At 40.6% G+C, this 25,353-nt stretch overlaps 2 protein-coding genes across 2 annotated transcripts; one reads left to right on the top strand and one right to left on the bottom strand.

Moving 5' to 3' along the window:
• Positions 1-1,303: 1,303 nt before the first annotated feature.
• On the bottom strand, positions 1,304-5,590 carry snrpc (small nuclear ribonucleoprotein polypeptide C). The gene is made up of 6 exons (XM_080727763.1): positions 5,538-5,590; positions 4,563-4,605; positions 4,361-4,469; positions 2,703-2,762; positions 2,468-2,572; positions 1,304-1,857 (listed from the first exon to the last, which is right to left on the bottom strand). Exons 1-6 carry the CDS (start codon positions 5,543-5,545, stop codon positions 1,739-1,741), a joined length of 444 nt encoding a protein of 147 aa, XP_080583889.1. The 5' UTR covers positions 5,546-5,590; the 3' UTR covers positions 1,304-1,738.
• Positions 5,591-6,978: 1,388 nt separating this feature from the next.
• Positions 6,979-24,820, top strand: ilrun (inflammation and lipid regulator with UBA-like and NBR1-like domains). Its single transcript, XM_080728914.1, has 5 exons — positions 6,979-7,226; positions 8,124-8,278; positions 8,651-8,848; positions 12,171-12,475; positions 21,966-24,820. The coding sequence occupies exons 1-5, from the start codon at positions 7,069-7,071 to the stop codon at positions 21,999-22,001; spliced, it is 852 nt and encodes a 283-aa protein (XP_080585040.1). The 5' UTR covers positions 6,979-7,068; the 3' UTR covers positions 22,002-24,820.
• Positions 24,821-25,353: the final 533 nt, after the last annotated feature.

Genomic DNA, 25,353 nt, shown 5'->3' on the forward strand with positions numbered 1-25,353 from the left:
GTTAATGAGACACTTATTTTAATTCAGAATGAAATCAATCTGATTGATGATTTGCATTAAAGGTATGGTCCTGCATCAAATGCTTGCCACCACACAACACAGTAACAATTGTATGAGAATAAACTACTACTGCAATTATTACAGGAGAAGGCAATTCAGTTGCTCCCAGAATCTAGTAAACAAAGTGTTTGGAAAAAGCAATTGGATAGATGTACCTTTCCACCTCTAGAAACTTGGGTGCAGACTAGGTGAGGCTAATTACCGTCTCTGCTGTTTTGACTGATGAAATGCAGTAGCATTGAAAGGTTTGTTGTGATTGCATATAAAATATTTAAAAGATAATCTGTGTGGGTAGTGCCTCTATCTGGGTTAGTTATTTTAAGTGAAAACACCCAGTGTTAGACAGCTTTTCATCTGTTAAATGGATTATAAAAAGTAATGACATTTATTATACCATCCCTTCAAACAGAAGGAAATAATTTGAGTTTATTCTGATTGAGGTTGCACGAGACAATTTCATTCTGACTGGGCTTGAAATCAGTAAAAACGGTTACACTCGACCCTTCTGTATCAGACAGAACGTTCGGTCTCACAGATTATATTTGCAACCAATTCTCAAGCACATTTCGGGCCCATTTTAAAATGTCACAATTTTTGTGATGCAATTTAAAGCTGCATTTGTAACCTTTATGTCATAGCCGAGATTCAAACCCAGGACTCTTGCATAGCAAATTTCTACCTCACATCCAAGAGGCCATCATCAATTTGCCTGGGGAATATTACACTTCTGAGCTTCCAGCAGTACAATTTGTCAAGTCCAAACAGTATGTTTCCTATCAAACTCTAAGGACTAAATTCCTCAATGGAATAGCAGGGATAAAACATACTGGAGCACTCTGCCTGCACTTATTTTGTTTTGCAGGGGTGACTTACGTTTCGACTTTCTTCTTACTCAAGTCAAAACGTTTTGACTGAGGACGGAAGTCGAAACGTCGTCACCCCTACAAAACAATAAAACTTGATTATAACATTTTATTTGGGTAATCTCTCCGCAAGTGTCCAGGTTGGTAATTACCGTACTGAAAAAGGAAGGGTTACCAATAACGGTAACCCTTTCTCTGATGAAAGTTGTCCCTGTTGAGCACCGACGAGCCCTTCTACCTTTTGCTGGCTGATGCACACAGGACTCTTCACCAGACCTATATAATTGTCATTGTAATTAACAGGGAATTGTATTTACTGTCGATGTTTTCATTCAGCTTTTTCTAATGTCTTGCATCATAATTTGCATGAGACTCATAAGTCTGAGATCACTCAGTTTATTTCTCAAAAACAATGTAAAAACCAAACGTGGTAGACCTACAACAAAGAAGAAAAACATACTTACAGAATATTGTCAAATAAAGCATGTTTTTTCTTTTCACATTGAACAGTATGTCTAAAAAAAGAAGTCAATACGCCTCAAGTTGGACATTTAAAAAATAAAATAAAAACAAATTCGAAACATCTGACTTGTTATGAACGGGTTCTGAAAATTAATTGGTGAAATAAATACAGAAACAGCTGAAGGAATGTCACAACGATGGCATACCTACATCAATGACTGTGCGTCAAAGGCTGAAAATCTGACATTTCAACCCTCCCGAAAAATGATTTCTTGTTATGGTGACAGCAGATATCATCCAGAGGCAATTACTGTTCATGGCATCCAAATAACAACGGAGAAAGCAGTTGGATTTTATCTGTCTGGTCGCATCATGCCAGGCCTGATTGGCATCATCATAGGTCTGGGAGGGCGCATCATGTGTGGGGGCCCTGGCATCATCTGCATGTGGCCTCCCATTGGTGGCCTCATACCTGGATGATTGATGATGGAGAAATACAAATTGTTCATTCATTTTTCAGCATTATTATGGCATATAAGGTACATAACTAAGCACAAAATATATAAGGCTTTTCCCCCTCCTTTTTGTCTGAATTTCCATAATCCTTGATTTAATTAGGGTAATAAACATTCCTGTATATCATCATCAGTTTGCTTAAGGAACCATCTAGAACAGTGGTTTTCAACCAGTTGTCCGGGGACCAGCAGTGGTCCTTGAGGGGGCTGCAGGTGGTCCCCAGCTAAATGATGGAGAGTTGGTAACCAAATGGCCCCTTATAGATCTTTAACTCTTGAGAGCGTAACATTTTACCAAGGTTTCATTTTACAAATTATTCTTAAACATCTGCATTACTTCAGAATTGTTGTTTTGATCAACGTTTGCCTGTTATCTCTCCTATGGTACCACATCAATACAGCATGGAATTGTGGACAACATCTTATCAAACGAAAACAAAATCTACGTTTTGGGGTCTGTCATCAAATGGTGGTCCGTGGCTCAAATGCTGAATAAATAATGGACCCTGATATGAAAACCACTGATCTAGAAGACAAACTTTAGTGTTTCCTTAAGCTGTAACTGACCTGGTCCACCAGGCATCATTCCATGAGGTGGAGGGCCCATCATGGGCATCATAGGAGGACCTCCCATCGGGGGTGTTGGCAGCATTCCTGGACGCGGAGGAGCACCTGTTGGTCAAAGTTCAGTTTGGAGAAATTACGTACTGCAACAAAACACTTTTATTTACGGGGGGAGAGAAGCCGACATTTCAGCCTACACTGGAAGCCACCAAACGGTGTCATGTGGGAAAACACTCACCTGGGGGAGGGGCACCAGGGAACGGTGTGGGAGGAATCTTTCCCTGCTGGAAAGCTGCAGCTGTGGAGGGAAACAAAAGGAAAGCATTAATAGGGAAATAATACAACACAATAAAGAAAATAATACAACACAAAGAAAAAACAGAAGACGCATTATCCAAGTACTGAAAGCATGGATGTAAGTGGGGCAAGTACTTGACCTTTACAAGGAGATCATTTGGGGGTGACTATTATGATGAGGCACATAGCATTGTTTTTAATTATTTTACTTTTTGCCCTTGTGTTTCTCATTTCTTAATAGAAAAGCAAGCCAGTCATAAATCTCTGTCTGACCCTTCCCCACGACATGATGGCGATCATTTAAATTGTTACAATTACATACTGACAAAGACATATTTCACTACCTTCATGGCGCACATATCGTGCAACCTTCATAATATTCTTCAAATTAGCTTGTGGGTGGATGGTGGGGGTCACACAAAGGTGGAAGATCACAAACGTAACATGCCCATATATGATGGGCATCACAAACTTAACATGCCCATCATGGCATATATGATGGGCATCTAAATGTAACCTGCCCATATATTAGACATCACAAATCTAACATGCTCATATATAGGGACCACTTTAAACTAGTAGATTAAATATGGCCAACATATTGGTGTTGAGGAGCTTGGTGGACATCAGGCAGAAATTACTCTTAGGCCACGTTTAAACTGGTAGCCAAATCCAGCCTAAATCAGTTATTTTGCCATATTCAGATTGGAATCTGATTTGTTTTATGAAGTTGAAGTCTTAACAGATAAAGTCACTGATTTCCAAAAATGGGTATCTGCCCATTTCTAAAGTGATAATTGAAGGACTTTTTAACACCTCTAAAATGACAAATTAAACATGGGTAAGAACTGAGCCAAATGATGAAAGCTCTGTTGATCAATACTGGCTTGGGGTCACCACACCAGTACTGTTATCTGTTGTATAAAAACTGAAGTACCGGTATATCAGTAGCATTATCTACTGCATATCACAGATGTGGGCAACCATATCTTTTTGATGGATGAGTCAATCAGATTTGGACATCGAGTTGATCAAGAACAACTATCCGCACTGCACTGTCCGATAAAATAATCACACTCAGCCAAGATGGTCTGAACGTGAAACCCAATGGATCATAGGGAAGTGGCACAGCACAGTGCAAATAAACATGAATGGTTATTGGGTATTGAGTTTCATTATGTCAGAGACACAGGACACGTACCCAGCCACAGCACTGCAACTCATCCCTTTGCTGCTGGGGGAAAGATGTCTGCAGCTTCCTCAAATATTTTTTAAAGGCATGTTCAAATTAAAATTTATTTGTATTATTTTGCTCTTAAACTTGGGTTATAATCTTGTGTACTCCTGCTATGGCAATAATGGCACCAAGTTCGTATTAGTGTGGAGCCACACATTAGATGAATACGGAGGCAAATGTACTTGAGGGAAGTACCCTACTAAATGTTGACCAACTAGCCTTATAACCCTGAATGCAAATGTCACCAGGTTGATCATATAGAAATATAGTGAACCAGAATCAAGTTGGTTTGCTAGCATCTTCAAGGAACTTTGTGTTGGTTTATATGTAGACAATGACAGTATTGGCATTATGTTTCTTACTTGTTTTGTCAATGAGGCTCTGGGCCTGCTCTTCCATCCATTTCTGATAGTAGTCTTTCACATTTTCTTTATGTTTTCGACCACTGCAGTGGGTCTTCCTTACTGATGGCTAGAAAAGAGAAAGAATAAGGCTTCTTATTAGATCTTAATGTATGATCTCTTCTATGCCACCTGTTTTATTGTATGAATCAATAAATCTTACCGAATCATGTGTAAGGTAGGTGTCACAGTAATCACAATAAAATCTGTGGAAATATTCAAGGTTAAGACATGATGTTACACACTGTGGGTACCAGTACCACAAATACATTGTTTTAATTAGACGATTACTTATTTTGTATAGCATGTATCTATGGTGTTTAGATTTCAGCCAAGAAGCTAAATCGATTGCAGCTAGACATGTAGATAGATATCACAGGCATGTCCATAACAACAATAGACACACTACGATATTCTCCCACAGCCAATAATCTATGCATTTAGCCAGAGCAAATTACAAAAGTGAATTAACAGGGACATACATAGTTTGCAGAGACGAGAAGCCATGTTACCTGCATAGACAGGGGACTGTGTAGGGCATCTACAGACTATGATACAAGGTAATCAATGAACCTAGCATCTATCTAAAAGATCATGTTATCGAAATCACATTGATTGATTGATTACATCATTCGCAGTTAGCATAGGAAAAGCACAGGACCGTACAGTTCAGATACACGGTCTACTAATAAGTTTTACATTTAAACCCAGGAAAACGCAATGCTTGTTTAGAATGTTTACATTGAGGTCCTTTTGTACTCGTCTCAATTCATAGGGTACTCTTACAATGTGGTCTCAAAAACAAACAAACCTAGCTGCAATAAATAAGCACGAGGACAAGTGACCAATAGACAAAACTTTAAAAAGTAAAGTGCTCCAAAGAAGTTTCATTCAACAGAAATGGGGGATGTTTTATTGTACGCAGCGAGCGTGAGATACAACCAGCAACATTCCATTCAATTCTATCCCAGCAAATAGACGGATCCATTCCAAACCCAAAACGCTCGGGTAATAACAACTATTTTACTACATTTTGCAATTCCTTCTACACGACAAGTAAAGTCCACCAAAAACGGAATATAGTGTGGGAAGCCAGGGAGGTTAGATGGATCGATAATAAAACAATGTTTGTACTTACTTCGGCATGTTTCCCTTGTGGCATAAAAGAACTGCTGCTCCTACGAAAGCGAAGCGCGGTTCCTGTGTTTCAAATAATCTTCCCGACTAGCTATCAGGATTGGGCTTTGTTAGTTCCGCCTGCAATGTAGCTCTCGTAACTTGAGTTGATGTCAAATTCAAAACGAGACGTTGTTAATATTACTACATACTATAAATATTAATGTAATTTGAAAATGTGTTTGACTATAGGTACGATTGTTTTACTGTGCAATATATCTTGTTCTCCCTTTTAATGCAAATAAACACAATGACATAAACATTGCAATACGTTTGTAGTACGCAATCAAATAGCACCTAAAATATTTGTATTGATAGACAAGAATATTTTAGTTGTAGCTTGTGTTTATTTTTAATTCTATAGGCCTATACGCGAGGTTAAGGTCAGATAACCATAGATTTATGGATATATCTCAGATATATCCATAGACTGGTTCCATCCAAGACTCGCCATCATGATCTCAGGTTTACTTCCTGTATCTGCGTTTACGCCTTTTTACTAGACCGGAAGCAGGTTGGAGTCTATTCATTTCCAATGGGAGAGTGAACAACTTCAAGATAGTATATCTTCCTATATTAACAATCTTTGGTTACATGCAACTGCATGCAACTTTTCATTCATTGTCAACCAATGAAACTGCGGCTTGCAATAGCAACAGATGACGTTAATGGTCACGTGGTGACGTCGGGTTTGATTTGGTCGGATGTTCCTCTCTCTCGCTCCCATGGCCTGCAGGGACGCTCTTCTCTGGTTGGTTCATTCTTGGTCGTTAAGGCAATGCTTGTTTTAAGATAAGGTGTACTGTACTGTATACGTTTACGCAGCAAATAGCAGTGGTGTTAAGTAGCTCATGAGGTTCCGAAAGGACCTAGGTGTAAAGTGTACTGTACTTGAGTACAGTATTGAGGTATTTGTGGGCCTACTTTACTTGAGTATTACCAATTACTTCAACTTCTTCTACTCCACTATATAGCCCTGAAACGTAACGGTCGTCGTGAGATACGACCGCCATTGAAATGCATTGGCAGCTTCTTATTATAACTCTATGATTGGCAGAGGTTCCGAAAGGAGCTTTTGCATAAACCGTCCGCTATCAGCTGGCCTGGCAACCATACTTTTCAAATTGTAAATTGTGACCGACCGTGCCCTAACAGAGTATTTCTACATTGAAGTAAGCTACTGATACTTTCTTGTAAAACATTTGAGTATTTGTCTTTTTTTCCCCACCACTTGTAGATTTGTTACACATTTTGAGCATGATTCCGGTGTCTCCTGGCGTCACTGCGTTACCTAACAGCCAAATATCAGATAGCCAATCACAGCAGAGCCGTCGCTCCGGCGGATGGGAAGCAGAGCGTACCCATGCGTATTGAGCTTGTTGTTGTTGGGTTATGGTGGTTGTTATGGCTGGACAAGGCCTCGACGTCGGACTAAACTGAGAGAGGAGCTCGCTCCGTGTGCGGACCACCACGGGACGGCCACACCGCCCGCCATGGAGGCCATGGACATGGACGTGGACGCGGAGCTCATGCAGAAGTTCAGCTGCATGGGCACCACGGACAAGGACGTCCTCATCTCGGAGTTCCAGAGGCTGCTCGGCTTCCAGCTGAACCCGGCGGGATGCGCCTTCTTCCTGGACATGACCAACTGGTGAGCGCGGGGATGAGGAGCGGGGCCTGTTAGCCCAGCAGCGCTAAGCTAACACCCAGGACATCCATTCTGTCCCGCCGTCGACAACATAGACTAGAATAGTGTTTCTAAAACTTTCACATTTCAAGGTCTCGCCTTAACTCTGGCAGTGTACACTACACACTACACATGGAACCAAATGAACCAGTCCATTTCCATTTGTACACAGTTACAGACTTGTATGGGTCAATTTAGACCCCCCTATAGAAACCCACCTAGAGTCGCTGGAATCCACTTTTGAGAACCACTGGACTAGAACTAAAACTAAAGTCGATATAGTGTCGGGTCAACCTTGATGCACGTCGACGCGGGTTTACAACATTTGTTTTATTCATGGAAATGACAGTTAAGGGAAATCTGGCGTTTGGCCGAAAGTGAAACTGCAAAGTTTGTCCTCCTTTTGGCTGTGAGCTCAAAGCATAAAAACACTAACTAACACAGGAGAGCTAATTTAAACAGCTCGCTGACGTAAACAGGAGCTACCACCAATGTAGATCATGTGCCATCTTTCACAATAGAATGCAAGCAAGAGTAATCCACTCATCTAAGCTGGTAAACTCTGGCTCTCCAAACAGCAATCAGCCAGTGTGATGTCATCATTAACCAGAGTCGTGATCATTGGAGCTCGTAGAGAGTGGGGCTTCGTCACGGTTTTGCGTGTCCATAATCAGTTATCATAAATGGCTGAAACCAAACAGTGGCCGCATAATATGTCAATGTTATAATGTCTGTCTCTCTGTCTCTCTCTCTCTCTCTCAGGCTGATCAGCTCACCTTTGCCCTGCCCTGGCCTGTACAATGTCTGGTTCTGTTCAGTACCACACCACTCATCTGCTCTTTTCTTTTTGTGTCCAAACAGGAACCTCCAAGCTGCTATCGGTGCATATTATGACTTTGAAAGTCCCAATGTAAATGCGCCATCCATGTCCTTCGTTGAGGATGTGACGATCGGGGAAGGGGAGTCCGTCCCCCCAGATACACAGTTCACAAAGACCTGGAGAATACAAAACACAGGTGTGGTGCCTCATCTTCTTTCTGCATCCTTTTACACTGCACTGGTTCTTCTCAATGTGGCTTCCGTGGACCCCCAGACATCCATGACGAGTTACAGGCCTCTAAGAGACTGTACAAGACATTGCACACTCTCAGAGTTTAATTGACACTCTGAATCTTTCCATGTAGATTGAGATCCCAGAGATAAAATGATTTATCAAATGTGGGACCTTGGCCTAATGTATATCAAACTGGGTGTCATTGAATTAAAAAACTTCGAGAATTACTGTTTTACAGCAATAACATTCTGAATATAGTGTATGTGATGTGTGCATGCAGGTATGTGATTGATTGTTTTTGACCTGTGTCTTAATGTCACTCACTATATTGCAGGTGCTGAGTCCTGGCCTCCTGGGGTTTGTCTTAAGTACATTGGAGGAGACCAGTTTGGCCATGTGAACATGGTCATGGTGAAGTCTCTCGAACCGCAGGAGATCTCAGATGTGAGCGTCCAGATGCGTAGTCCCACAGCTCCGGGCATGTACCAGGGCCAGTGGAGAATGTGTACAGCCACCGGATTATTTTATGGAGGTAGGACATTTTCAAGGACTATGCTTATAGGGAATTTAAGGAGCCCGTTTCTACTACCGCGATGTAAGGCGGGACTACGGCTGCAATGACGCAATCACCGTTGCAGTCCAAATCGTTAAGCAAACAGCCGTCGGCGACGGGGTCCCACCCCTTTTACTGAACGCTGTGGTTCCCGTGGCGATGCGTCTATACAGCAGACGTAGCCACAACGTGGAAAAAGAGTTTCTGGCGTGGTACAGACAGCTGCTATGGCGGCAGGTTTATCTATCGAGCGCTGAATATTTCCAGTTACCGTTGTCATATGCCGAAGGTGTCCAAAGCTTAAATAGCCTAATAATAAATAAATATGCCTGGCAAAGTCATAATTGGCACACATGTAGCTACTTCTGTTTGGGGTTGAAATGATTGATCGTGTAGTTGATAAATCTTATTAATCAAATTAAATTTGAGTAAGTAATCATATAATAAGCATTCTATTACATACAATTATTTATATATATATATACACATGAACAATACATACAATTGTCGTGTGCCTTCTAAAAAATTTCCAATATGTAGTATTTGCTCTAAATGCACCTTTACCATATTCTTTTTTACTTTTAAAGTCTTGTCACTTCATAGTTGCCAAATAAATCCATAGTAGTCGGGGATCCACATGCCCAAAAGCTCAAGGAATAGGGTTGAACCTGTGATGTTCTGCCGCACTTTTTATTTCTGTTTTATCTATTAGTTTGGTCATTAAGGTCCACAGAATGAGAGGCCTGCTCTGCCGGAAACATTGCGAAAAAAAGTTATGGCTATTTGTATATTCACTGTCCCATTGACTCCACTAGAAATATTCAAAAAAGAAAAAAAAATCTGCTTTAAGTAGCATGTGAGGGGTCAAACTACGGGTTCTTCATCATTCTGAATCCATTGCAAGCATTTGTTTTGCATGAAAAACATTCCTTGGGCAAAATATTGGCCCGTAAAAGCTGTGAAAAGTGATGAGTCATCACTTTTTTTCCACTTTTCACAGTTTTTGCGGACCTTAATGACCAAACTAATAGATAAAACAGAAATAAAAAGTGCGGCAGAACATCACAGGTCCTCTCCCATTTTGATGACTGGATCTCCCCGGCTAATAGGTGAACTGCGTAATAATGAAAAGGAAATCAACACATTAATCAAGTATTAAAATAATAATTTGGTTGGGGGTTGCCGATAGCAAACTTCACCTGTTCGACCATTTTATTTACCTACCGGTCAGTCAGGCAACCGTTAGTGTCATTCCCTGCTTTTCCAGAACAAACATTTCCTATTCCTGGTCTCTCTCATAGCCTCATTTGATTGGCTCAGCAGCAGCTTTGAACTACAAAAAAACATATTATGTATTTCCAGTTCAAATATGCTGCTGAGCCAATCAAATGAAACTATGAGAAACAGACGTGGAACGGGAAATGTTGATGCCACCTTCTGGCAGAAGGAACTAGAGTTGTACACAGTGACATATTGTATGTGCTTGGACACTGCAGACAGAACAGAACACTCCTGAGAGTGTATGAATGAAATGAAAGGTATAATCACATTCCTATTTAGACCTGAATTCAGTAGCCTAAAGGTACCATGCTTCAAATTATCCATCAGACATAAGAACTTTCTTCTAATGGCCTGTCAGTACAAAAACTGATCTTTTTTGGTTTGTTTTTGTTTCCCCCCTGAGAATTAGGCTGTCTCAAGCAAATTTAAGTATTGTGTACTGTTCCATATCAGCGTGGTTATTTTAATACCTGGATATCATTCTGATTAACTGTGGGACATTTGTCACAGGTATGAAGGTTTTGCTATTTCGTGCGACAGTTTGTCTTTATGCATGGCCACTAGAGGGATTTCAGTCTGTAGTGTAGGGACCCATCAGCCAACGATATCACTGCTTTCACTGCCTACAAAAATATATATATCGCACCGGAAAATCTCGATAGTCCAACATCCCATTTGTCCGATTTAGGGTTAAGGTTAGGTTTAGGCATAGTTTTACTGAGATTAGGGTTGGGGTTAAAGTTAGTGTTAGGTATCGTCAGACTAATGGGACATCGGAACAATGGGACGTCGGAAAAACACCACCAATCCTGCCTAAGCAGAAGAAATGTATAAAATGTATTTATTTGACAATTGCGCAGATTATCACCTACACATTGCACTGCCATCTTGACTGTAGGAGGAAGTAAAAGTGAAAAGAGCAAGTATTTAGTTGCACCAACATAGTTCTTGTGAAGCACTTTAGTTGAAGGAGAAGCATTTATAGAGATTAAGTCCATTTAGCCAAAGGGGACAACTACCTGCTGAGCGAGTATCTGAATTTTCAGATATTTGGGACCAGCCCTAGTAATCTGAGATCAGATCTATTATTTGCCATCTTCTATAACTGACTTTTTTTTGTTTCCATACACACTATTACGGTCTCACCAATTATTTCCAATTAATCATTTATCCATATAGATAGAGATATATAGATAGTTACATTATTATTATATATTGTTTACTTTTCTTCTTTTTACTATTTGTAATTGGAGATGGTCATGGCAAAGCAAATGTCAGTACTGACCCAGAATAAACCTTAGTAATAGGCTAGAATAAGTGCACACTCTGCAAAAGACTTTTCTTTAGTCATGCATTTTGCATTTTATATAAACTTCTATTTCAGAGCTCAATAAGCTTTTCACCAAGCCTTATCCTCATGTGATCGTACATCTGTAATTTTGCATTGCCTTTTATGTTGTTTACAGGGCATGTAATATGCAAATGAACATAAACATGCACACAGCCAGTTTAGGAACAATTTGCATTTGTTATCTGGTACACCTACACACACACACACACACACACACACACACACACACACACACACACACACACACACAATTGAGGGACTCCACATTGTATGTTTCATGAATCCTACATTATGTGTTTTTTGTAGGCTCTTTTCTCAACAAAAGAAAAGTAAGAAGAATTTAAGAAAGTTATTGGGACTGATGCTCATTGAGTTCTGTTTATTGATTGTTTTGAACATCGACTGACAAATTACATGTTCACATGTTCTAAGAATTCTTATCTTCTTGATACTTTGTCTACCTAATTACAATAAATCGAATTAATGAATTTTATTTTGGCTGTACTCTGCTTTATCGCTTGCTCATGGTGCGCTTCCGTGCTCCCGAGTCCCGACTGTATGACGAAAGCATTTGGAAATTGTGGGAGGCAACAGTCTGGCTACTCGAGATTACTGCAGACTCTAGTTAATATTGTTGACTTATACGGTTCCTCTACCTTTCCCTGATAGATGTGATCTGGGTGATTCTGAGCGTGGAGGTAGGAGGTCTCCTTGGCGTGACCCAGCAGCTGTCCTCCTTTGAGACGGAGTTCAACACGCAGCCCCACCGCAACGTTCAGGGAGACTTCAACCCCTTCGCCTCGCCGCAGAAGAACAAGCACGATGGCACAGACAGCGGCTTGAAAGACCCCGGAGGAGCCTGGGAAGGCACGCCGGAGCCAATCCAACAAGATCAAAATGGACTGTCACACAGTGCTGTAAATAGGGCATCAAATGGCCTCCAAACCAATCTGTCAGTAGTCACGTACAGTCAGGTATGTATGTTTTCACAAAATGCTGATTCGCTTTGACTGAAAGTTAAATATGCGCTTATACAAACTCAGTTTCAGTTTAGGTAAAAGTAAAGTGGCGAGGGAGAGAGCTGTTATCAAAAGGTCACAGGTTAGTAGGGGTGCACCGATCCAGGTTTTTTCTATTTCGATCCAATCCGATATATTAATTTGGCTATTTCCCGATAACCGATACGATACCCGATATTTACAGTAGGCTACATAGCAAAAAAAAAAGAGAAAAAAAAGCATCACCTTTCAATTAAAGCCATTTATTAATTGTAGGATAGCTTCAGTTCAAATAACAGATTGCAGTAAGTGCAAAATGCAATGGCAACTCTATATAAATTCTTCAAATAACCATTAAAAAAAACATTCCTTGGACAAATAGAAATGGACCCAAAACTGTGAAAAGTGATGACTCTCTGTGATGGGCCGTTTTTAGCTCAAGGAATGTTTTTAGTAGGGATGTCACGATACCAGAAATCTAGTAGTCGATGCCAATACCATTGAAATTCCACGATTCTCGATACTATTTCGATACCACGGTAAAAATGAAAAATAGACAATAAATCCCATGTAGTTCAACATACACTCCTTTATTAGAAGTGAACAACAAACAACAATACTGTATGCTTAAACAGAAGTTGCATGTAGCTTTAAATGATTAAAATAAAATACTGTGCATGTAGCCTAATTTTTTTTTATCATTAATAAAATAAAAGTGTTGGCTGTGTGTGTTGCTGCTGCTGGCTTTGCTCTGGCCTGTCCTCCTTGTCAAAGTCCTCCTCTGGTTGATACTGTGAAAAGAACATTGAGATTTCAGTTAGTAGGTGTAGCTTAGACTACACTACAGCAACACACACACACACACACACACACACACACACACACACACACACACACACACACACAGAGTGCAAGCAGTAATTTAATGACGTGGTGAAACCCTTTTTAGTTCTATTTATTTATTACAAATCATAGCCTATACAACCGCGCGCGCACACACAGTCTATTACGACCGCACGCACGCACGCACACGCACACGCACACACACACACACACACACACAATCCTAGCGTAAAAAAAAGTTAACTCAAAAGAACACTGGCTAAACAGCAATGCCAGCCTTCTCAAACAAAGAATAACGTATGTATTATTCCAGGGTTGTTTAACGTTACGTTAGGCGGTTCAGTAAATGAGCTGCCTGGCAACTTTATATAACTTTATTATGCCATGGGGGACAGACGGGGGCTGCTCTCCGTGACGAGGCTGGAGCTGGACATAACGTTACTTTGCCAGGCAGCTCATTTACTGTCTGGGCTCACCATAGTAACGTTATTAGATATGGGCAACAATGATTACACGAGAATTCAAATGCACTAACCTTGAATTCTTTGTACAAGTCTGGATGTCGGTCTTTTTAGATGTTTCGCTAGTTGGATGTGTTCCTCCCTTTCGTCTGGAAACGGTTACGACGGCATACAGGTTTTTTGACGACCAACTATTAATCCCCGCTCATCCTCGAATGCAAAGTACTATACGCGACTTTTGGTTAGTTTTTCTTCTCAACTAATGGAGGGACAGCTGTCGCTGCTGGTAAAAGACGACGCGACGCAGATGCGTGGGCGCCGCCATGTTGCCTGTTGTTGTTTTTCTCCTTAAAGCGTGGTAGTCCACGAGACCACGACTCCACGTCGTCACGTACACAGCATCAGAGGTTGAGGGTTGCCAGATAACCGCTCATTTACAGCCCAAAAACAACACAAAAGAAGCGGCCAGATCTGGCATCTCGGTACCAACGGTACCTCGGTACTACCGTACTTGTAGAAAAGTCAGTACCGTACAGTACCGTCACATCTTGGCATCGACTAGGTACCGAAGTATCGGTTCTGGTGACAAGCCTAGTTTTTAGTGCAAAACCAAGGCTTGCAATGGATTCAGAATCATTAAAAACCCTAGTTTGACCCCTCATATGCTACTTAAATAAGATTCTTTTGGGGGGTATTTGTTTTCCTGTATAGTAAGTGAATGGGTAGGTACAATAAATCATAAAAAATTAACCCCTTGGGATATTTCAGCTTGGCACCTGGCAGAATCTTAAAATATACCCTTTAAGGATTAAGAAAAAGCAGGTGGCGAAAACAAATCCACCCTATGCGCGTGGACCCCCCCCCCCCCCCCCCCCCCTTCCTACTAGACTAATATGCAACTATTCACCCTGCAAAAAAAAAAAAAAAAAACACCCTATGCGCATGGACCCCCCTTTCCTACTAGACTATTATGCAACTATTCACCCTGCAGTCACACATTTGTGCGGTCACCAATGTATGTGTAACCATGCATGCGTCTGTTCTGTCCGCGACACACACGTTGCTGACACAACTTGACAAGCTTGTGGACAAGAAACAAACAGCGATTGGATTTTCCGAAACAGACCCCCGTGAATCCCGTTTTAAAGAGAAAGGAAGAGCTTAAAACATTTGGCCATCCCTAATCTCCAAACCAAGGACATGTCGCTTTGTTTGTTGTTGTGCCTCTGGCACTACCAACTGAACACTTGTTTGCTCTCTGCCGTGCAGCCGTCAACTGGCTCCCATAAAGCGAAGCGTGTCTCGTAAGACAAGAGTGGAGGAGCGACGAGAAAAAGTTTGATCTATAAGAAGATTGTGGGATCATTTATTTAATAATTATATGCTAAAAACATTTGGTCATGGGCTTACAATTGCGTGATTATATTGTATATATGTCACCCTGAGGTTAGATCCCTTCAAACGCCAGTCATCAGCCAAATTAATTAATTCACCCGTTGTCAAGTCCTGCCCGTTGTCCCGCCCCTCTTCACACCTATTGGTTGCTCACCGTTGCTGTGTCTTGGTGGGACACTCCATCCATTACCATTTTAATTCAGTTGCGTCATATTGTTATTCTGTGTGTTCAATTCTAATTTCAAACTTAAATTCTAATTTCAAACGTGGTTTCAGTAAAATGGACAATGACTGTGACATTCTAGGTGCAAATGATGATGAAATTGAGCCATCATAGACAGGCGTTCAGGTTTGCTGGTTGTAATTAAGAGTAAGACTTGATGGCTGGCTGCCGTAGTAGGATACTAAACAATAGATTCATCAGTCCTAGGAGAATTCTACAGTGATCATCATTATGTATCGAAAGCCAGTTGTGGACTTTACCAGTTACCATTCACAATGTGGTAATAATGTAGGGAGGTTCAATGGGACTTCTAGGCTGAAATCGGTTATAGGCCAGTCAATCGGAGGTTTCACCCAAAAGAAATCGCAAAAGTAATGGTTCAAGGTTTTATATGATCCTTAGGGTCATCCAAAAAACATGTTAAAAGTTTCCCTTTATATTCTTAGTTGATCAAGGTGAATTCAGGGGTGAATTCAAGTTTGGGTCCCTTCACTTACTATACAGGAAAAAAAAAAGACCCCCAAAAAGGCTTCTTTAAGTATTATGTGAGGGGTCTAACTAGGGGTTTTTCATGATTCTGAATCCTTTACAAGCATTTGTTTTGCACTAAAAACAGTCCTCTGGCTAGAAAAAGACGTCACAAAACTGAGCTGACCCCAGAAAAGTGATGACTCACTCATCACTAAACCATAGTTTAGCCTGAGGAATGTTTGTTTGTGCAAAACAAATGCTTGCAATGGATTCAGAATCATGAAAAACCCCTAGTTAGACCCCTCACATGCTACTTAAAGAAGAATTCTTTGGCGTTATTTTTTTCCTGTATAGTAAGTGAAGGGACACAAACTTGAACCCCCTGAATTTACCTTGCTCCACTAAGAATATAATGGGAAACTTAATGTTTTTTGGATGACCCTAAGGATCATAAAAATCACACCCGTGTGAAGTGGAGGTGTGTGTGTGTGTGTGTGTGTGTGTGTGTGTGTGTGTGTGTGTGTGTGTGTGTGTGTGTGTGTGTGTGTGTGTGTGTGTGTGTGTGTGTGTGTGTGTGTGTGTGTGTGTGTGTGTGTGTGTGTGTGTGTGTGTGTGTGTGTGTGTGTGTGGATCATGTGTACCGATTTTTGTGACATTTGAAGAAAATATGTAGGAAAAGGAGCAAAAAGTGTGTTTTGGAGAAAATTAAAGATGGCGGAAAATCTATCATGGCGCAAATGGGCGTGGCCTATATGGGGAGATGCGTCATGACCCAAGGAATCCAGGGAAAAAATATTTTTAATTTTCCGACCTACGGTTCAAGAGTTACAGGCCAAAACGTAAAGTGGGGTGTTATGGCGCCACCATGCGGCCAAATGACACAATAATTTTTTATTTAATCCTTGAAATCATTATGAACCTCCTCTCCAAGTCTTGAAACTCTAGCCCCTATGGTTTGCGAGAGACAAATAATTGAATGTGAGTTTTTGCGATTCCCATTATAAGTCAATGGGGAAAATTAATTCACTAATAAATTAATATCAATTAAACTATAGAACCTTTCTCTTAGAAAAGTAATAGCCCACGATTCCCGAGTAAGCCGGTCGATTTGACATATGGCGCGAGTGTGTGGTGGCAAAACTGTGGGACTAGTGGCGTGCCAAAGTTTAGGAAGTTCAGGCTACATACAGACAGACAGACACACACACACACACACACACACACACACACAGACCCACACAGCCACGTATAGGGAGCCTGTGCTTCACACAGCTCCAAAAACCCTGAATGATTACTATTGCATTTATTTCTTTTGGGTCAGGCCCTTTTTTAGCTTGGATTGACTGGCCTTTTAGTGGTAAGACCAGATAGTTCTCTGGCAAGGCCTTTGTTGCAGTCAACTATGGGACTAGGGACATTGTTGGAATTAAATTACCCTGGAAACACCTTTTTCTAGCACGATCAAAGGTCCTTTAGCTTTAACCCTTCTAGTTCAAAGGTTAGTCTGCTGTTAGTTTATGCCCACTAGTTGACATTATAATACTGAGAGTCATTTTGAAACTAGAATTTTGACATTTCAGAAACTGCTTTCAAAATGGAAATGTACAGGAAGAGAATTCAGACTGTTCCAGACACGCTTTCATGGCAGTGAATGTTGACTCACAATATTCTCAACAAAGTTTGTGACATGATCCTATAATAATGTTTTGTTTATTGATGTATTGGCCTATTGGGTAGGAATGTGACAATTGTGTCTACTCAACTTCCAAGTGGTGCTCCAATTAACCCCAAAAGTAGAAATGGAAAAATCTATGTTTTACTTTTTAATGGCATATAAAATAACGATAAAAACGTTACTGTAAAAATAGCAATTCAAAATGTTAGAAATAACTTAGCCTAGTGTAACTACTGTTTTCCCAATAGGATAGGGTGTTTGTGTGCCACAGCTGGAGTTTAATTTCCTCAAGTTGTGTACTTTGCAACTTCATTTAGAAATGTTGTGTGGGACGATTTTGACAAACTAGCTGAACGTAATAATAACTCCAGCCAACACCCCATCCCTCTAACGTCCGCAGTAGGTGGGATTTCAGCATATGATTAGGTGATCTGTACTATCTCGACTCTCACAGATGTTTTCAGCAACAGTCATTAATTATAACTACAAATTAACTTTATTATCAGACATGATTATAACTTTATAATAACGCCCACTGCTCCTAATAGTTAGGATTGGTAAATGCAGCACACACATTTCACGTACTGTATATCAAATGTACAGTGTCAAAGTAAACCCATGTTTAGTTTAAATCCTTTTATATATATATATATTTTTGTAAAAAAGGTTAAAGCAATATATTCTTAGTAATCATTGCTATAGTGTGTTTGTTCAGTAATGGGTCTCTGTGTCTCTCCAGATTCATTATTATTATTATTATTAATATTTTTCTTTCTTTCTTTTTTAAAGATTTGTTTTTGGGCTTTTATGCTTTTATTTATAGGACAGTAGACTGACAGGAAATGGGGGTAGAGAATGGGGAGTGACACGCGGCAAAGGTCGTCCTGTTCGGGAATCGAACCGGCGCCGCCGTCAGGCATCCATGCCTATGTGGCAATGCCTAAGTGGTATGCACCTGGACTAGAAGGCCAGTGGGCGCCATGTCTTTCCAGATCTTTAATGAACAGGGAAAAAAAGAAAATCAGGTGGTGCAGGATAAAGTACCCATTTGCCGTCTTAAATGTTATAGTGTTCCAGATACAATTTTGTCAGATAATTTCTTTGTGTCATCAATTAATTTCACTTGTCTAATCTGTATCCTATCATTCTCTCTCCTTATTGGATACAATTTGGTATCCCCTGAAAATGCATTTTCTGTTTGATCAAGAGCTGGAGGGATTAACAATCATGCTGCCATTTTAAACATAGCTGTAGTAAGCAGCTGCCAAATTGTCCTTACCTTTTAACGTGGGCACGCGCACGCATCGTGCACGATCTGTGCGCGACTCATCTAGTAGACGTGTAGACTCGTGACAGCTTTCGAATGAAAAAACCCCCATTGAAATAGACATATCCGTTGCCACGCTGTATCCCTGCTTATCCACCAGTGTTTACATAAAAAACATTGGAGCAACCAGCCGTGCGCTATGGTAACACGTAAACACGTTCGCGCACATAGCAGACGATATGTGCGCAGATCATATGCCAGGTGGGTAAAAGAATCAAACGGCTACAAAATAAATGAAAAAACGCGTGAAAAAAATACCATTCTATGGCCGAGCAGTCAGCTCACTTGTTTACAATGAAAAGCTATGCGAACGGAGCTGCGATTGGACGTCAGACCGTATATGGAAACCTAGATCCGGTCCAAACAGGAATTACAACCGGATACAGTTAGGAGGCGGGCCTAAAGTCTCCGAAGCGGCTATATACAGCGACCCTACTTTTAATCGTTTCATAATGATTAAAGCTAATTAAATTTCCGGGATCAACGGACATCGCAGAGTGGTACAGCGGGAAATCTCCGGTTTCGGCGGGGATCGCAGGAAATGAGTTAAGAGACCCATGTTGCTGTTGCAATTAACACTTATTTTAACAACAACAAAAACATTGACCCCACCTTTAAATAAATAAAGCCTCCTATTTTTTATGTATTTATTTGGTTTTGACATAATTCTTAACATGATGGGGACACTTAATTGCAAAAAAAGAAACCCCACTAAAGTGGACTTGGAGAATGCTCTGACATGTCGTCGACCAACAAAATACTGACTTGTTCACAGCCCCAGTATTTGCTGACATGCTGTTCTACCTTTCCTTAATTTCTTCAGTCACAGTTCATATGATTGACTTTAATAATTTTTACATTATTATATATCACTTTTCACATAGGCCTGTGTGCAAGTGTTAAGTGACAAAGGAGTGGGGACTAAATTCATACATTTATCCCCATCATTCCTATCATAGTTTAGGCTTTATTCATCCTTTGGATAAGGGTTATTTTCCTGGCACTTCTTCCAGACTTGTTATACTGGTTATACTGGATTGTTCACAAATAGTGAAGCCTGATTCATAGTTTGTCGCACAATGTCTTGCATGAAATTGACTGCCAAACTACAAGCTTCGATACTCGATGACAAACTTTATATCTATATTCTGTGGTACCATGGTGGCAGCAGTTTCTTTAGTGTGCTTTTTAAAGGTGCCGGTTAAAAGCCATATTATAATATAATACATTCAAGAAGAAAGCATTCAACTGAAAGGCTTGAGACGGATGGAAAAGATTTTTTTGTTCTGGTTACGTCATCGACGTGTCGGATGACATCCAGGTCAATCGGGAAATAATTGGTTAACCATAGGCTGGCTCCAGTCAAATTCATTGTTTAAGAGATTTTTCCCCAGTGGTGGTGATGGATCCACTACTACACCTTTTGTGGACATCCATTCTTTGTTCTGACTTCACTAGCTAGTCCTAACACCAGCAATGCTTTGTCTTCTCTTGAATGGACACAAAAAGTCACTTCGCTAAAGTATATAAAGCAGTTTAGTAATTTGAAACTTGCGTGTTCCCTGCCGTATCCCTCAGTGAGGCTTTAGGCCGTTTTCCTTTGATCTTTCCCCAATTGTTTTCAGTTCAGTGTACTGTGGCATAACTGTCTTCCTCATTACATAACTGCGAGCAATGAATGAACACATAAATACATCTATAAATTGTTAAACACTTATTACTCTGCTGACAAAGAAATTGGTATGCGACAATTTAAGCACAACTAGCATCTAAGCTGGTGCACCGCCTTCTTCAAATAACTACTGTATATTGACATTGTAAAGCAGTCAATTATCTACAATGATACCACTGCTGAAATGGAAGAGCAGGGATACTTTCTCCAACCACTTCAGAACAACTTAGACGTTTGTCACACCTCAGGTTTACAAACAGGTGTAGAAGAGAACAATAGTATTAGATATAGGTGTGTACTATACAATACAATAAAGATGAGGCAGATTACCTCAGTCTCTTAGGCAAATAAGAGACGCCATGGTAGATGGAGTTTATTCAGTCATGTAATACTGTATATAACTGAGTCAACGTATGAATAATGATACATAAATTGATACAATGCCAGTGTGACAGCCTGTGTTGCCAACACTGACATGGTGACAGGCCTCAGCGCCTGTTGAGCATCATCACAGCCTGGCTCTAGAAACTATCCCTTATCCTCGTCCATCTCTTTTTGATACAGCGGTATCGCCTGCCTGGCAGCGTGAACAGCTTGATGCCATTTAAAAAAAAGTATAAATAGATTCTCTGATTAAACACTTAAGCCCTACGTTATACTGTACTTCATTGTATAAGTTATTAGATATTTTTTTAACAATTAAAGTAAATTTGCCCTCAAATCAATTATCTTGGATTAAAATCGATTATCGATTAAGTTGATGTGTTCGATTAACTGTTACACCCCTAGTTCACTCACCCTGGTCTATGCTCCTCTTCTTGTGTGTGTCCTGGAAAGACGGAAGCTCACCTCCGATGCTTTCAGTCATCCACACCACCCACTGTAGCACTCTGTAGGGTAGGGTGGTGCCGTTCCCATTCCAGGTGAAGATGTAGTTTATCAGGATGCATCTCGATGGTACATAAGTACTTGTGAGAATTAAAGCCATCCGAGGCAGTACTGACGCCTTTTTCGCCATGTGTTTGTGTGTGACACTCAACTGCTACACCGGTGAGCACGCAGCCATACTTTGGGGGGGCGTGCTGTCTACGCTGCTTCCTGCTGTCAACCATCAGCTCCTTGGTCTTGATGACTTGAGTGTGAGGTTGCTCTCAAGACACCATTGTGATGTGCTACTTACTATAGATGGTTAGAATACAGTTTAATTTGTTGAAATAAATCCCAGATTTTAACTTTAAACTTGATAGTTTTAACCGGTGTTAGTGCATGTGTCATGTCTAAGGTATTAAGTACAGTCCTTTTTTATTTTATTATAGAGTAAAACAACTGTTTGCAGAAGAAGGAAACGCCCCTTTAATCTGTCTTTATATCAAATTTGCTCCTTTTTTCCCTCCCCCAGGGTATTCATGGACCCTATCCGTTTGGACAGAGCTAGAACGACAAAGACCCCCAATGCCCTCCTCCGCCATTCAGCCCGGGGACTCTGTGACATGCAGGGGAGTCTGAAGTGGGGGGGTGGATGGGGGTGGGGTGGGAGGGGCTGTTTTATATTGACTTTGGACAACCCTCTCTCGCTCTGTCTCCCCCGGCCTTGTGACCCTCGTGCCCCCCTCTCCCACCCCTCCACACACAGACACACAAACTATGGCGAGGGCACAGAACGGACTACATTTCGCTCCCACGAAACGTCCTCTGCCCGGCACCGAACACCCCGGATACGCATGTGTGAATGCTTCATTTTAAAGAGTGCTATAAATCCTTACAAAAAATAAAATACATGTTAGATGGCTAATTTATTTCCCCCACTGTCCAACACACCCAACAGAAGGCGAATATCCACCCTAGAAAAAACAACTTGCATACGCAACTTTATTTCCGCGATCTCGGACAGCTGAATACCCATGGGCATTAAAGCTAAACTGTTGCAAATTAAGTGGATAATTCGAAGCTCTGGCAAAGTGTTGTAAATGTACAAAACCCATGTAAAACTTTAAAAAGAACAGTTCGTCATGATGGCTGCCCATACTATTGCATTTTTTGTCATGATGGCATACTGCGATGTTGCCCTAACAAAGAATCTTTAGCTTACACACACATACACAGTGATTTGGCTTACTTGACCCTATAGTCCAGCTACTATCAACATATCAAATCAGTCACCAGCCAATGCTATCGACTAGTCATGATGCGACCTAAAAACCCTAGTCTAGGAATCCTGTTTTTCCCCAAAGATCAAACACAGCGATGCTGATGTCAAGTTATGTCATCTGGAGGTGCTCTGCTGTCCCTGTGTGAGGCTTTTACTTTGGGGTGGATTTTCCACTGTAACCACTTATTCAGATATCATCAAAAAGTCTAAAAGCTCACAATGCACATTGTGAGCTTGTAGATTTGCTGTGTTTGAGAACCTTTTAAAATGTTTTTTTTTCTTCTTTTCTTAATGTTGAAAATCTTTCACCCATAATGACATGTCCAAAATGGGGATGAAAGTGGTTAAATAGGTGGCCTGATGAGCTTTGCAAAATGAATGTGTGTGTCTGTGTGAGCAAGAGAGGTTGAACAAGCCATCTGAATCTTCTGCCTGGTGTATGATTATTTAGTTTATGAATGACTGTCTAGGTGTAACTCAAACGTGTGTGTGAATGTGTGCTTGTAGGCATGTGTGTGCATGTGTGGTCTGGTTTCCTGTCGATTTAAATTGACATGGTGTATGTATACTACTTGGGTATGGGTGTCATGTCTCCACACATATGAAGTGAGAGCAGTATTATTTCCAGTTTAATAATATGGAATCATCTGATTAACCAATTGCCCCAGTTGGTGGTATATTGCCATATGCCCAAAAGAAATGGGCCTACCATAAGTAAATAAAACCTCCCAGTACAGCCAGCAGATGGTGCTAATAATCAAATTACTAAATCAGACATCACCCTCCCCCATACCATCTTCAATACTATATAATGTGGCGTGTTTGTGTTCTGTTCTTGGAAACGATGCCTGAATGTTAGGTTTGATGGGTTTTGTGTCGATATTATGAATACAGAAATTGCAGATGTTTCGCTACTGCTATTTGCACAATGCTGTATGCCACTTATGATGTCTAAAAGTGGTGACCTAAAAAAAAGAGTGATGCCAGCATTTTCCAGAGAGTTTGAGCGCCTCATTTATTTGTATGTCACTTATTTTCTGCACCAGAGTACCAAAGTTTTTTGATTTTTCACAAATTGACACATTTCTACAGAAAAATAATTCACATGAGTCACATTGTGATGGAAATGTAGATCAATCATGTTCTTGTTTACACATTTGGGATACATGTGTTTGAGGATGAACTAACCAATTACTGTCATTGGAATCTCAATGTATATTTTCGGCATCAATGTTCAATAGAAATGTGTGTTGATTTGCCTCACTAGGGTTGTTGTGGAATCCATTTTTTTTTTTTTTTTTTTAATCGGGTAATTAATTTGCCAGATCAATATGAAAGGGAATTGTGTTTATCTCTGTCATGTTCAGCATCAAATTATCCTGATTGGGATCTCATCCGTACAGTAAATGAGTTATTTCTGGCTAGAGTTATCTGCCCCCCCACACCCAACACACCCCTGTGTTAAACCACTGAAACTCTATAGTTAGTTGTCCGTATTCCAAAGGACTAAACTAGGCCCCCTACTAGCCGAAGATAGCCAATTATAAGTTGAGCTGCGACGAGTTGAGGGCTTGTATATTGACTATTCTCTGCAAATGTCTTCCCCCCCCCCCCCCCCCCCCCCCCCCCCCGGATTGGTGAAGCTAGGGTTCAAGTGGTTTGGAAGTGTCACCAGCATCCTGCGCTTCACAACTGCTGTATTCGTTACCCGCAAGCCCCCTTTTTCTTCCTCCCAAACAGTATACACTGTTCTGCCTTGCTTTTTTTCTTTTAATAATGAAGAGTTACTGTCTTCTTTAGTTAGTGTATGCATACGTGCAGTAGCGCGTGTATGGGTGTCCGACTGTCCGTATGTATGTGTATACACAGGCCCGTTGTGTGTGTGTGCGATCTGCGATGGAGAGGGAGTCCTTTGAAATTTGTTTTATTTTTATTCTGCTGGATCCATTGATTAGTTTGTGACTATCTGCAGGTTTGAGATGGTGGCATGATGAGAATATGAGCTGAGAGTTTACATAGTCTGAAGATAGCACATTTATCTGAAGAGGAAAATGTCCATTGAAAAAGCCTTTTTTCCTGTATGTATAAATAAAACATTTGTATGATTAAATTAACACTGAAATAATGGTATGTGTGTAATATGGTCTTTAACCAATGACTAATGTGAAGACAGTGGCAAGTAAAGTGATTTAGTTATTCTTTGTGACAGGTGTAAGAACAGGTAGAAATGTTTCCTTCCGAGACATTTGTGGTATTTCTCAACAAGGTCCATAATTTAGGTTACACTTAATGATGAAATGTAAGGGAGGGAGAGCAGAATTGGCACTGTGTGAAAATGGGTTACAAAATCGTGGGATAAAAATTAAGGTAAAAAAAAAAATGAAATTTGTGTTCTTGTTGACCACATTATAGAGTTGCTGGAGTACCCCAGGGGTCTATTCTGGGCACCCTCCTGTTTTCGCTCTACACTAAATATCTTTGCAGCCAGTCTAAAAGCTCACAACATGACACGTGCCGCTGTGAGCTTGTAGATCTGCTCTTTTCGCTAAATGTTTGCAGAATTCAGAATGTCTCAGAATTTGGACACTACTAGGGTTTCTGTGGTTAATGTTAGATCCGAAATGTAACGATGATACAT

Source organism: Nannobrachium achirus, assembly GCF_963921795.1.
Source record: "Nannobrachium achirus genome assembly, chromosome: 6".
NCBI classification, from domain to species: domain Eukaryota; kingdom Metazoa; phylum Chordata; class Actinopteri; order Myctophiformes; family Myctophidae; genus Nannobrachium; species Nannobrachium achirus.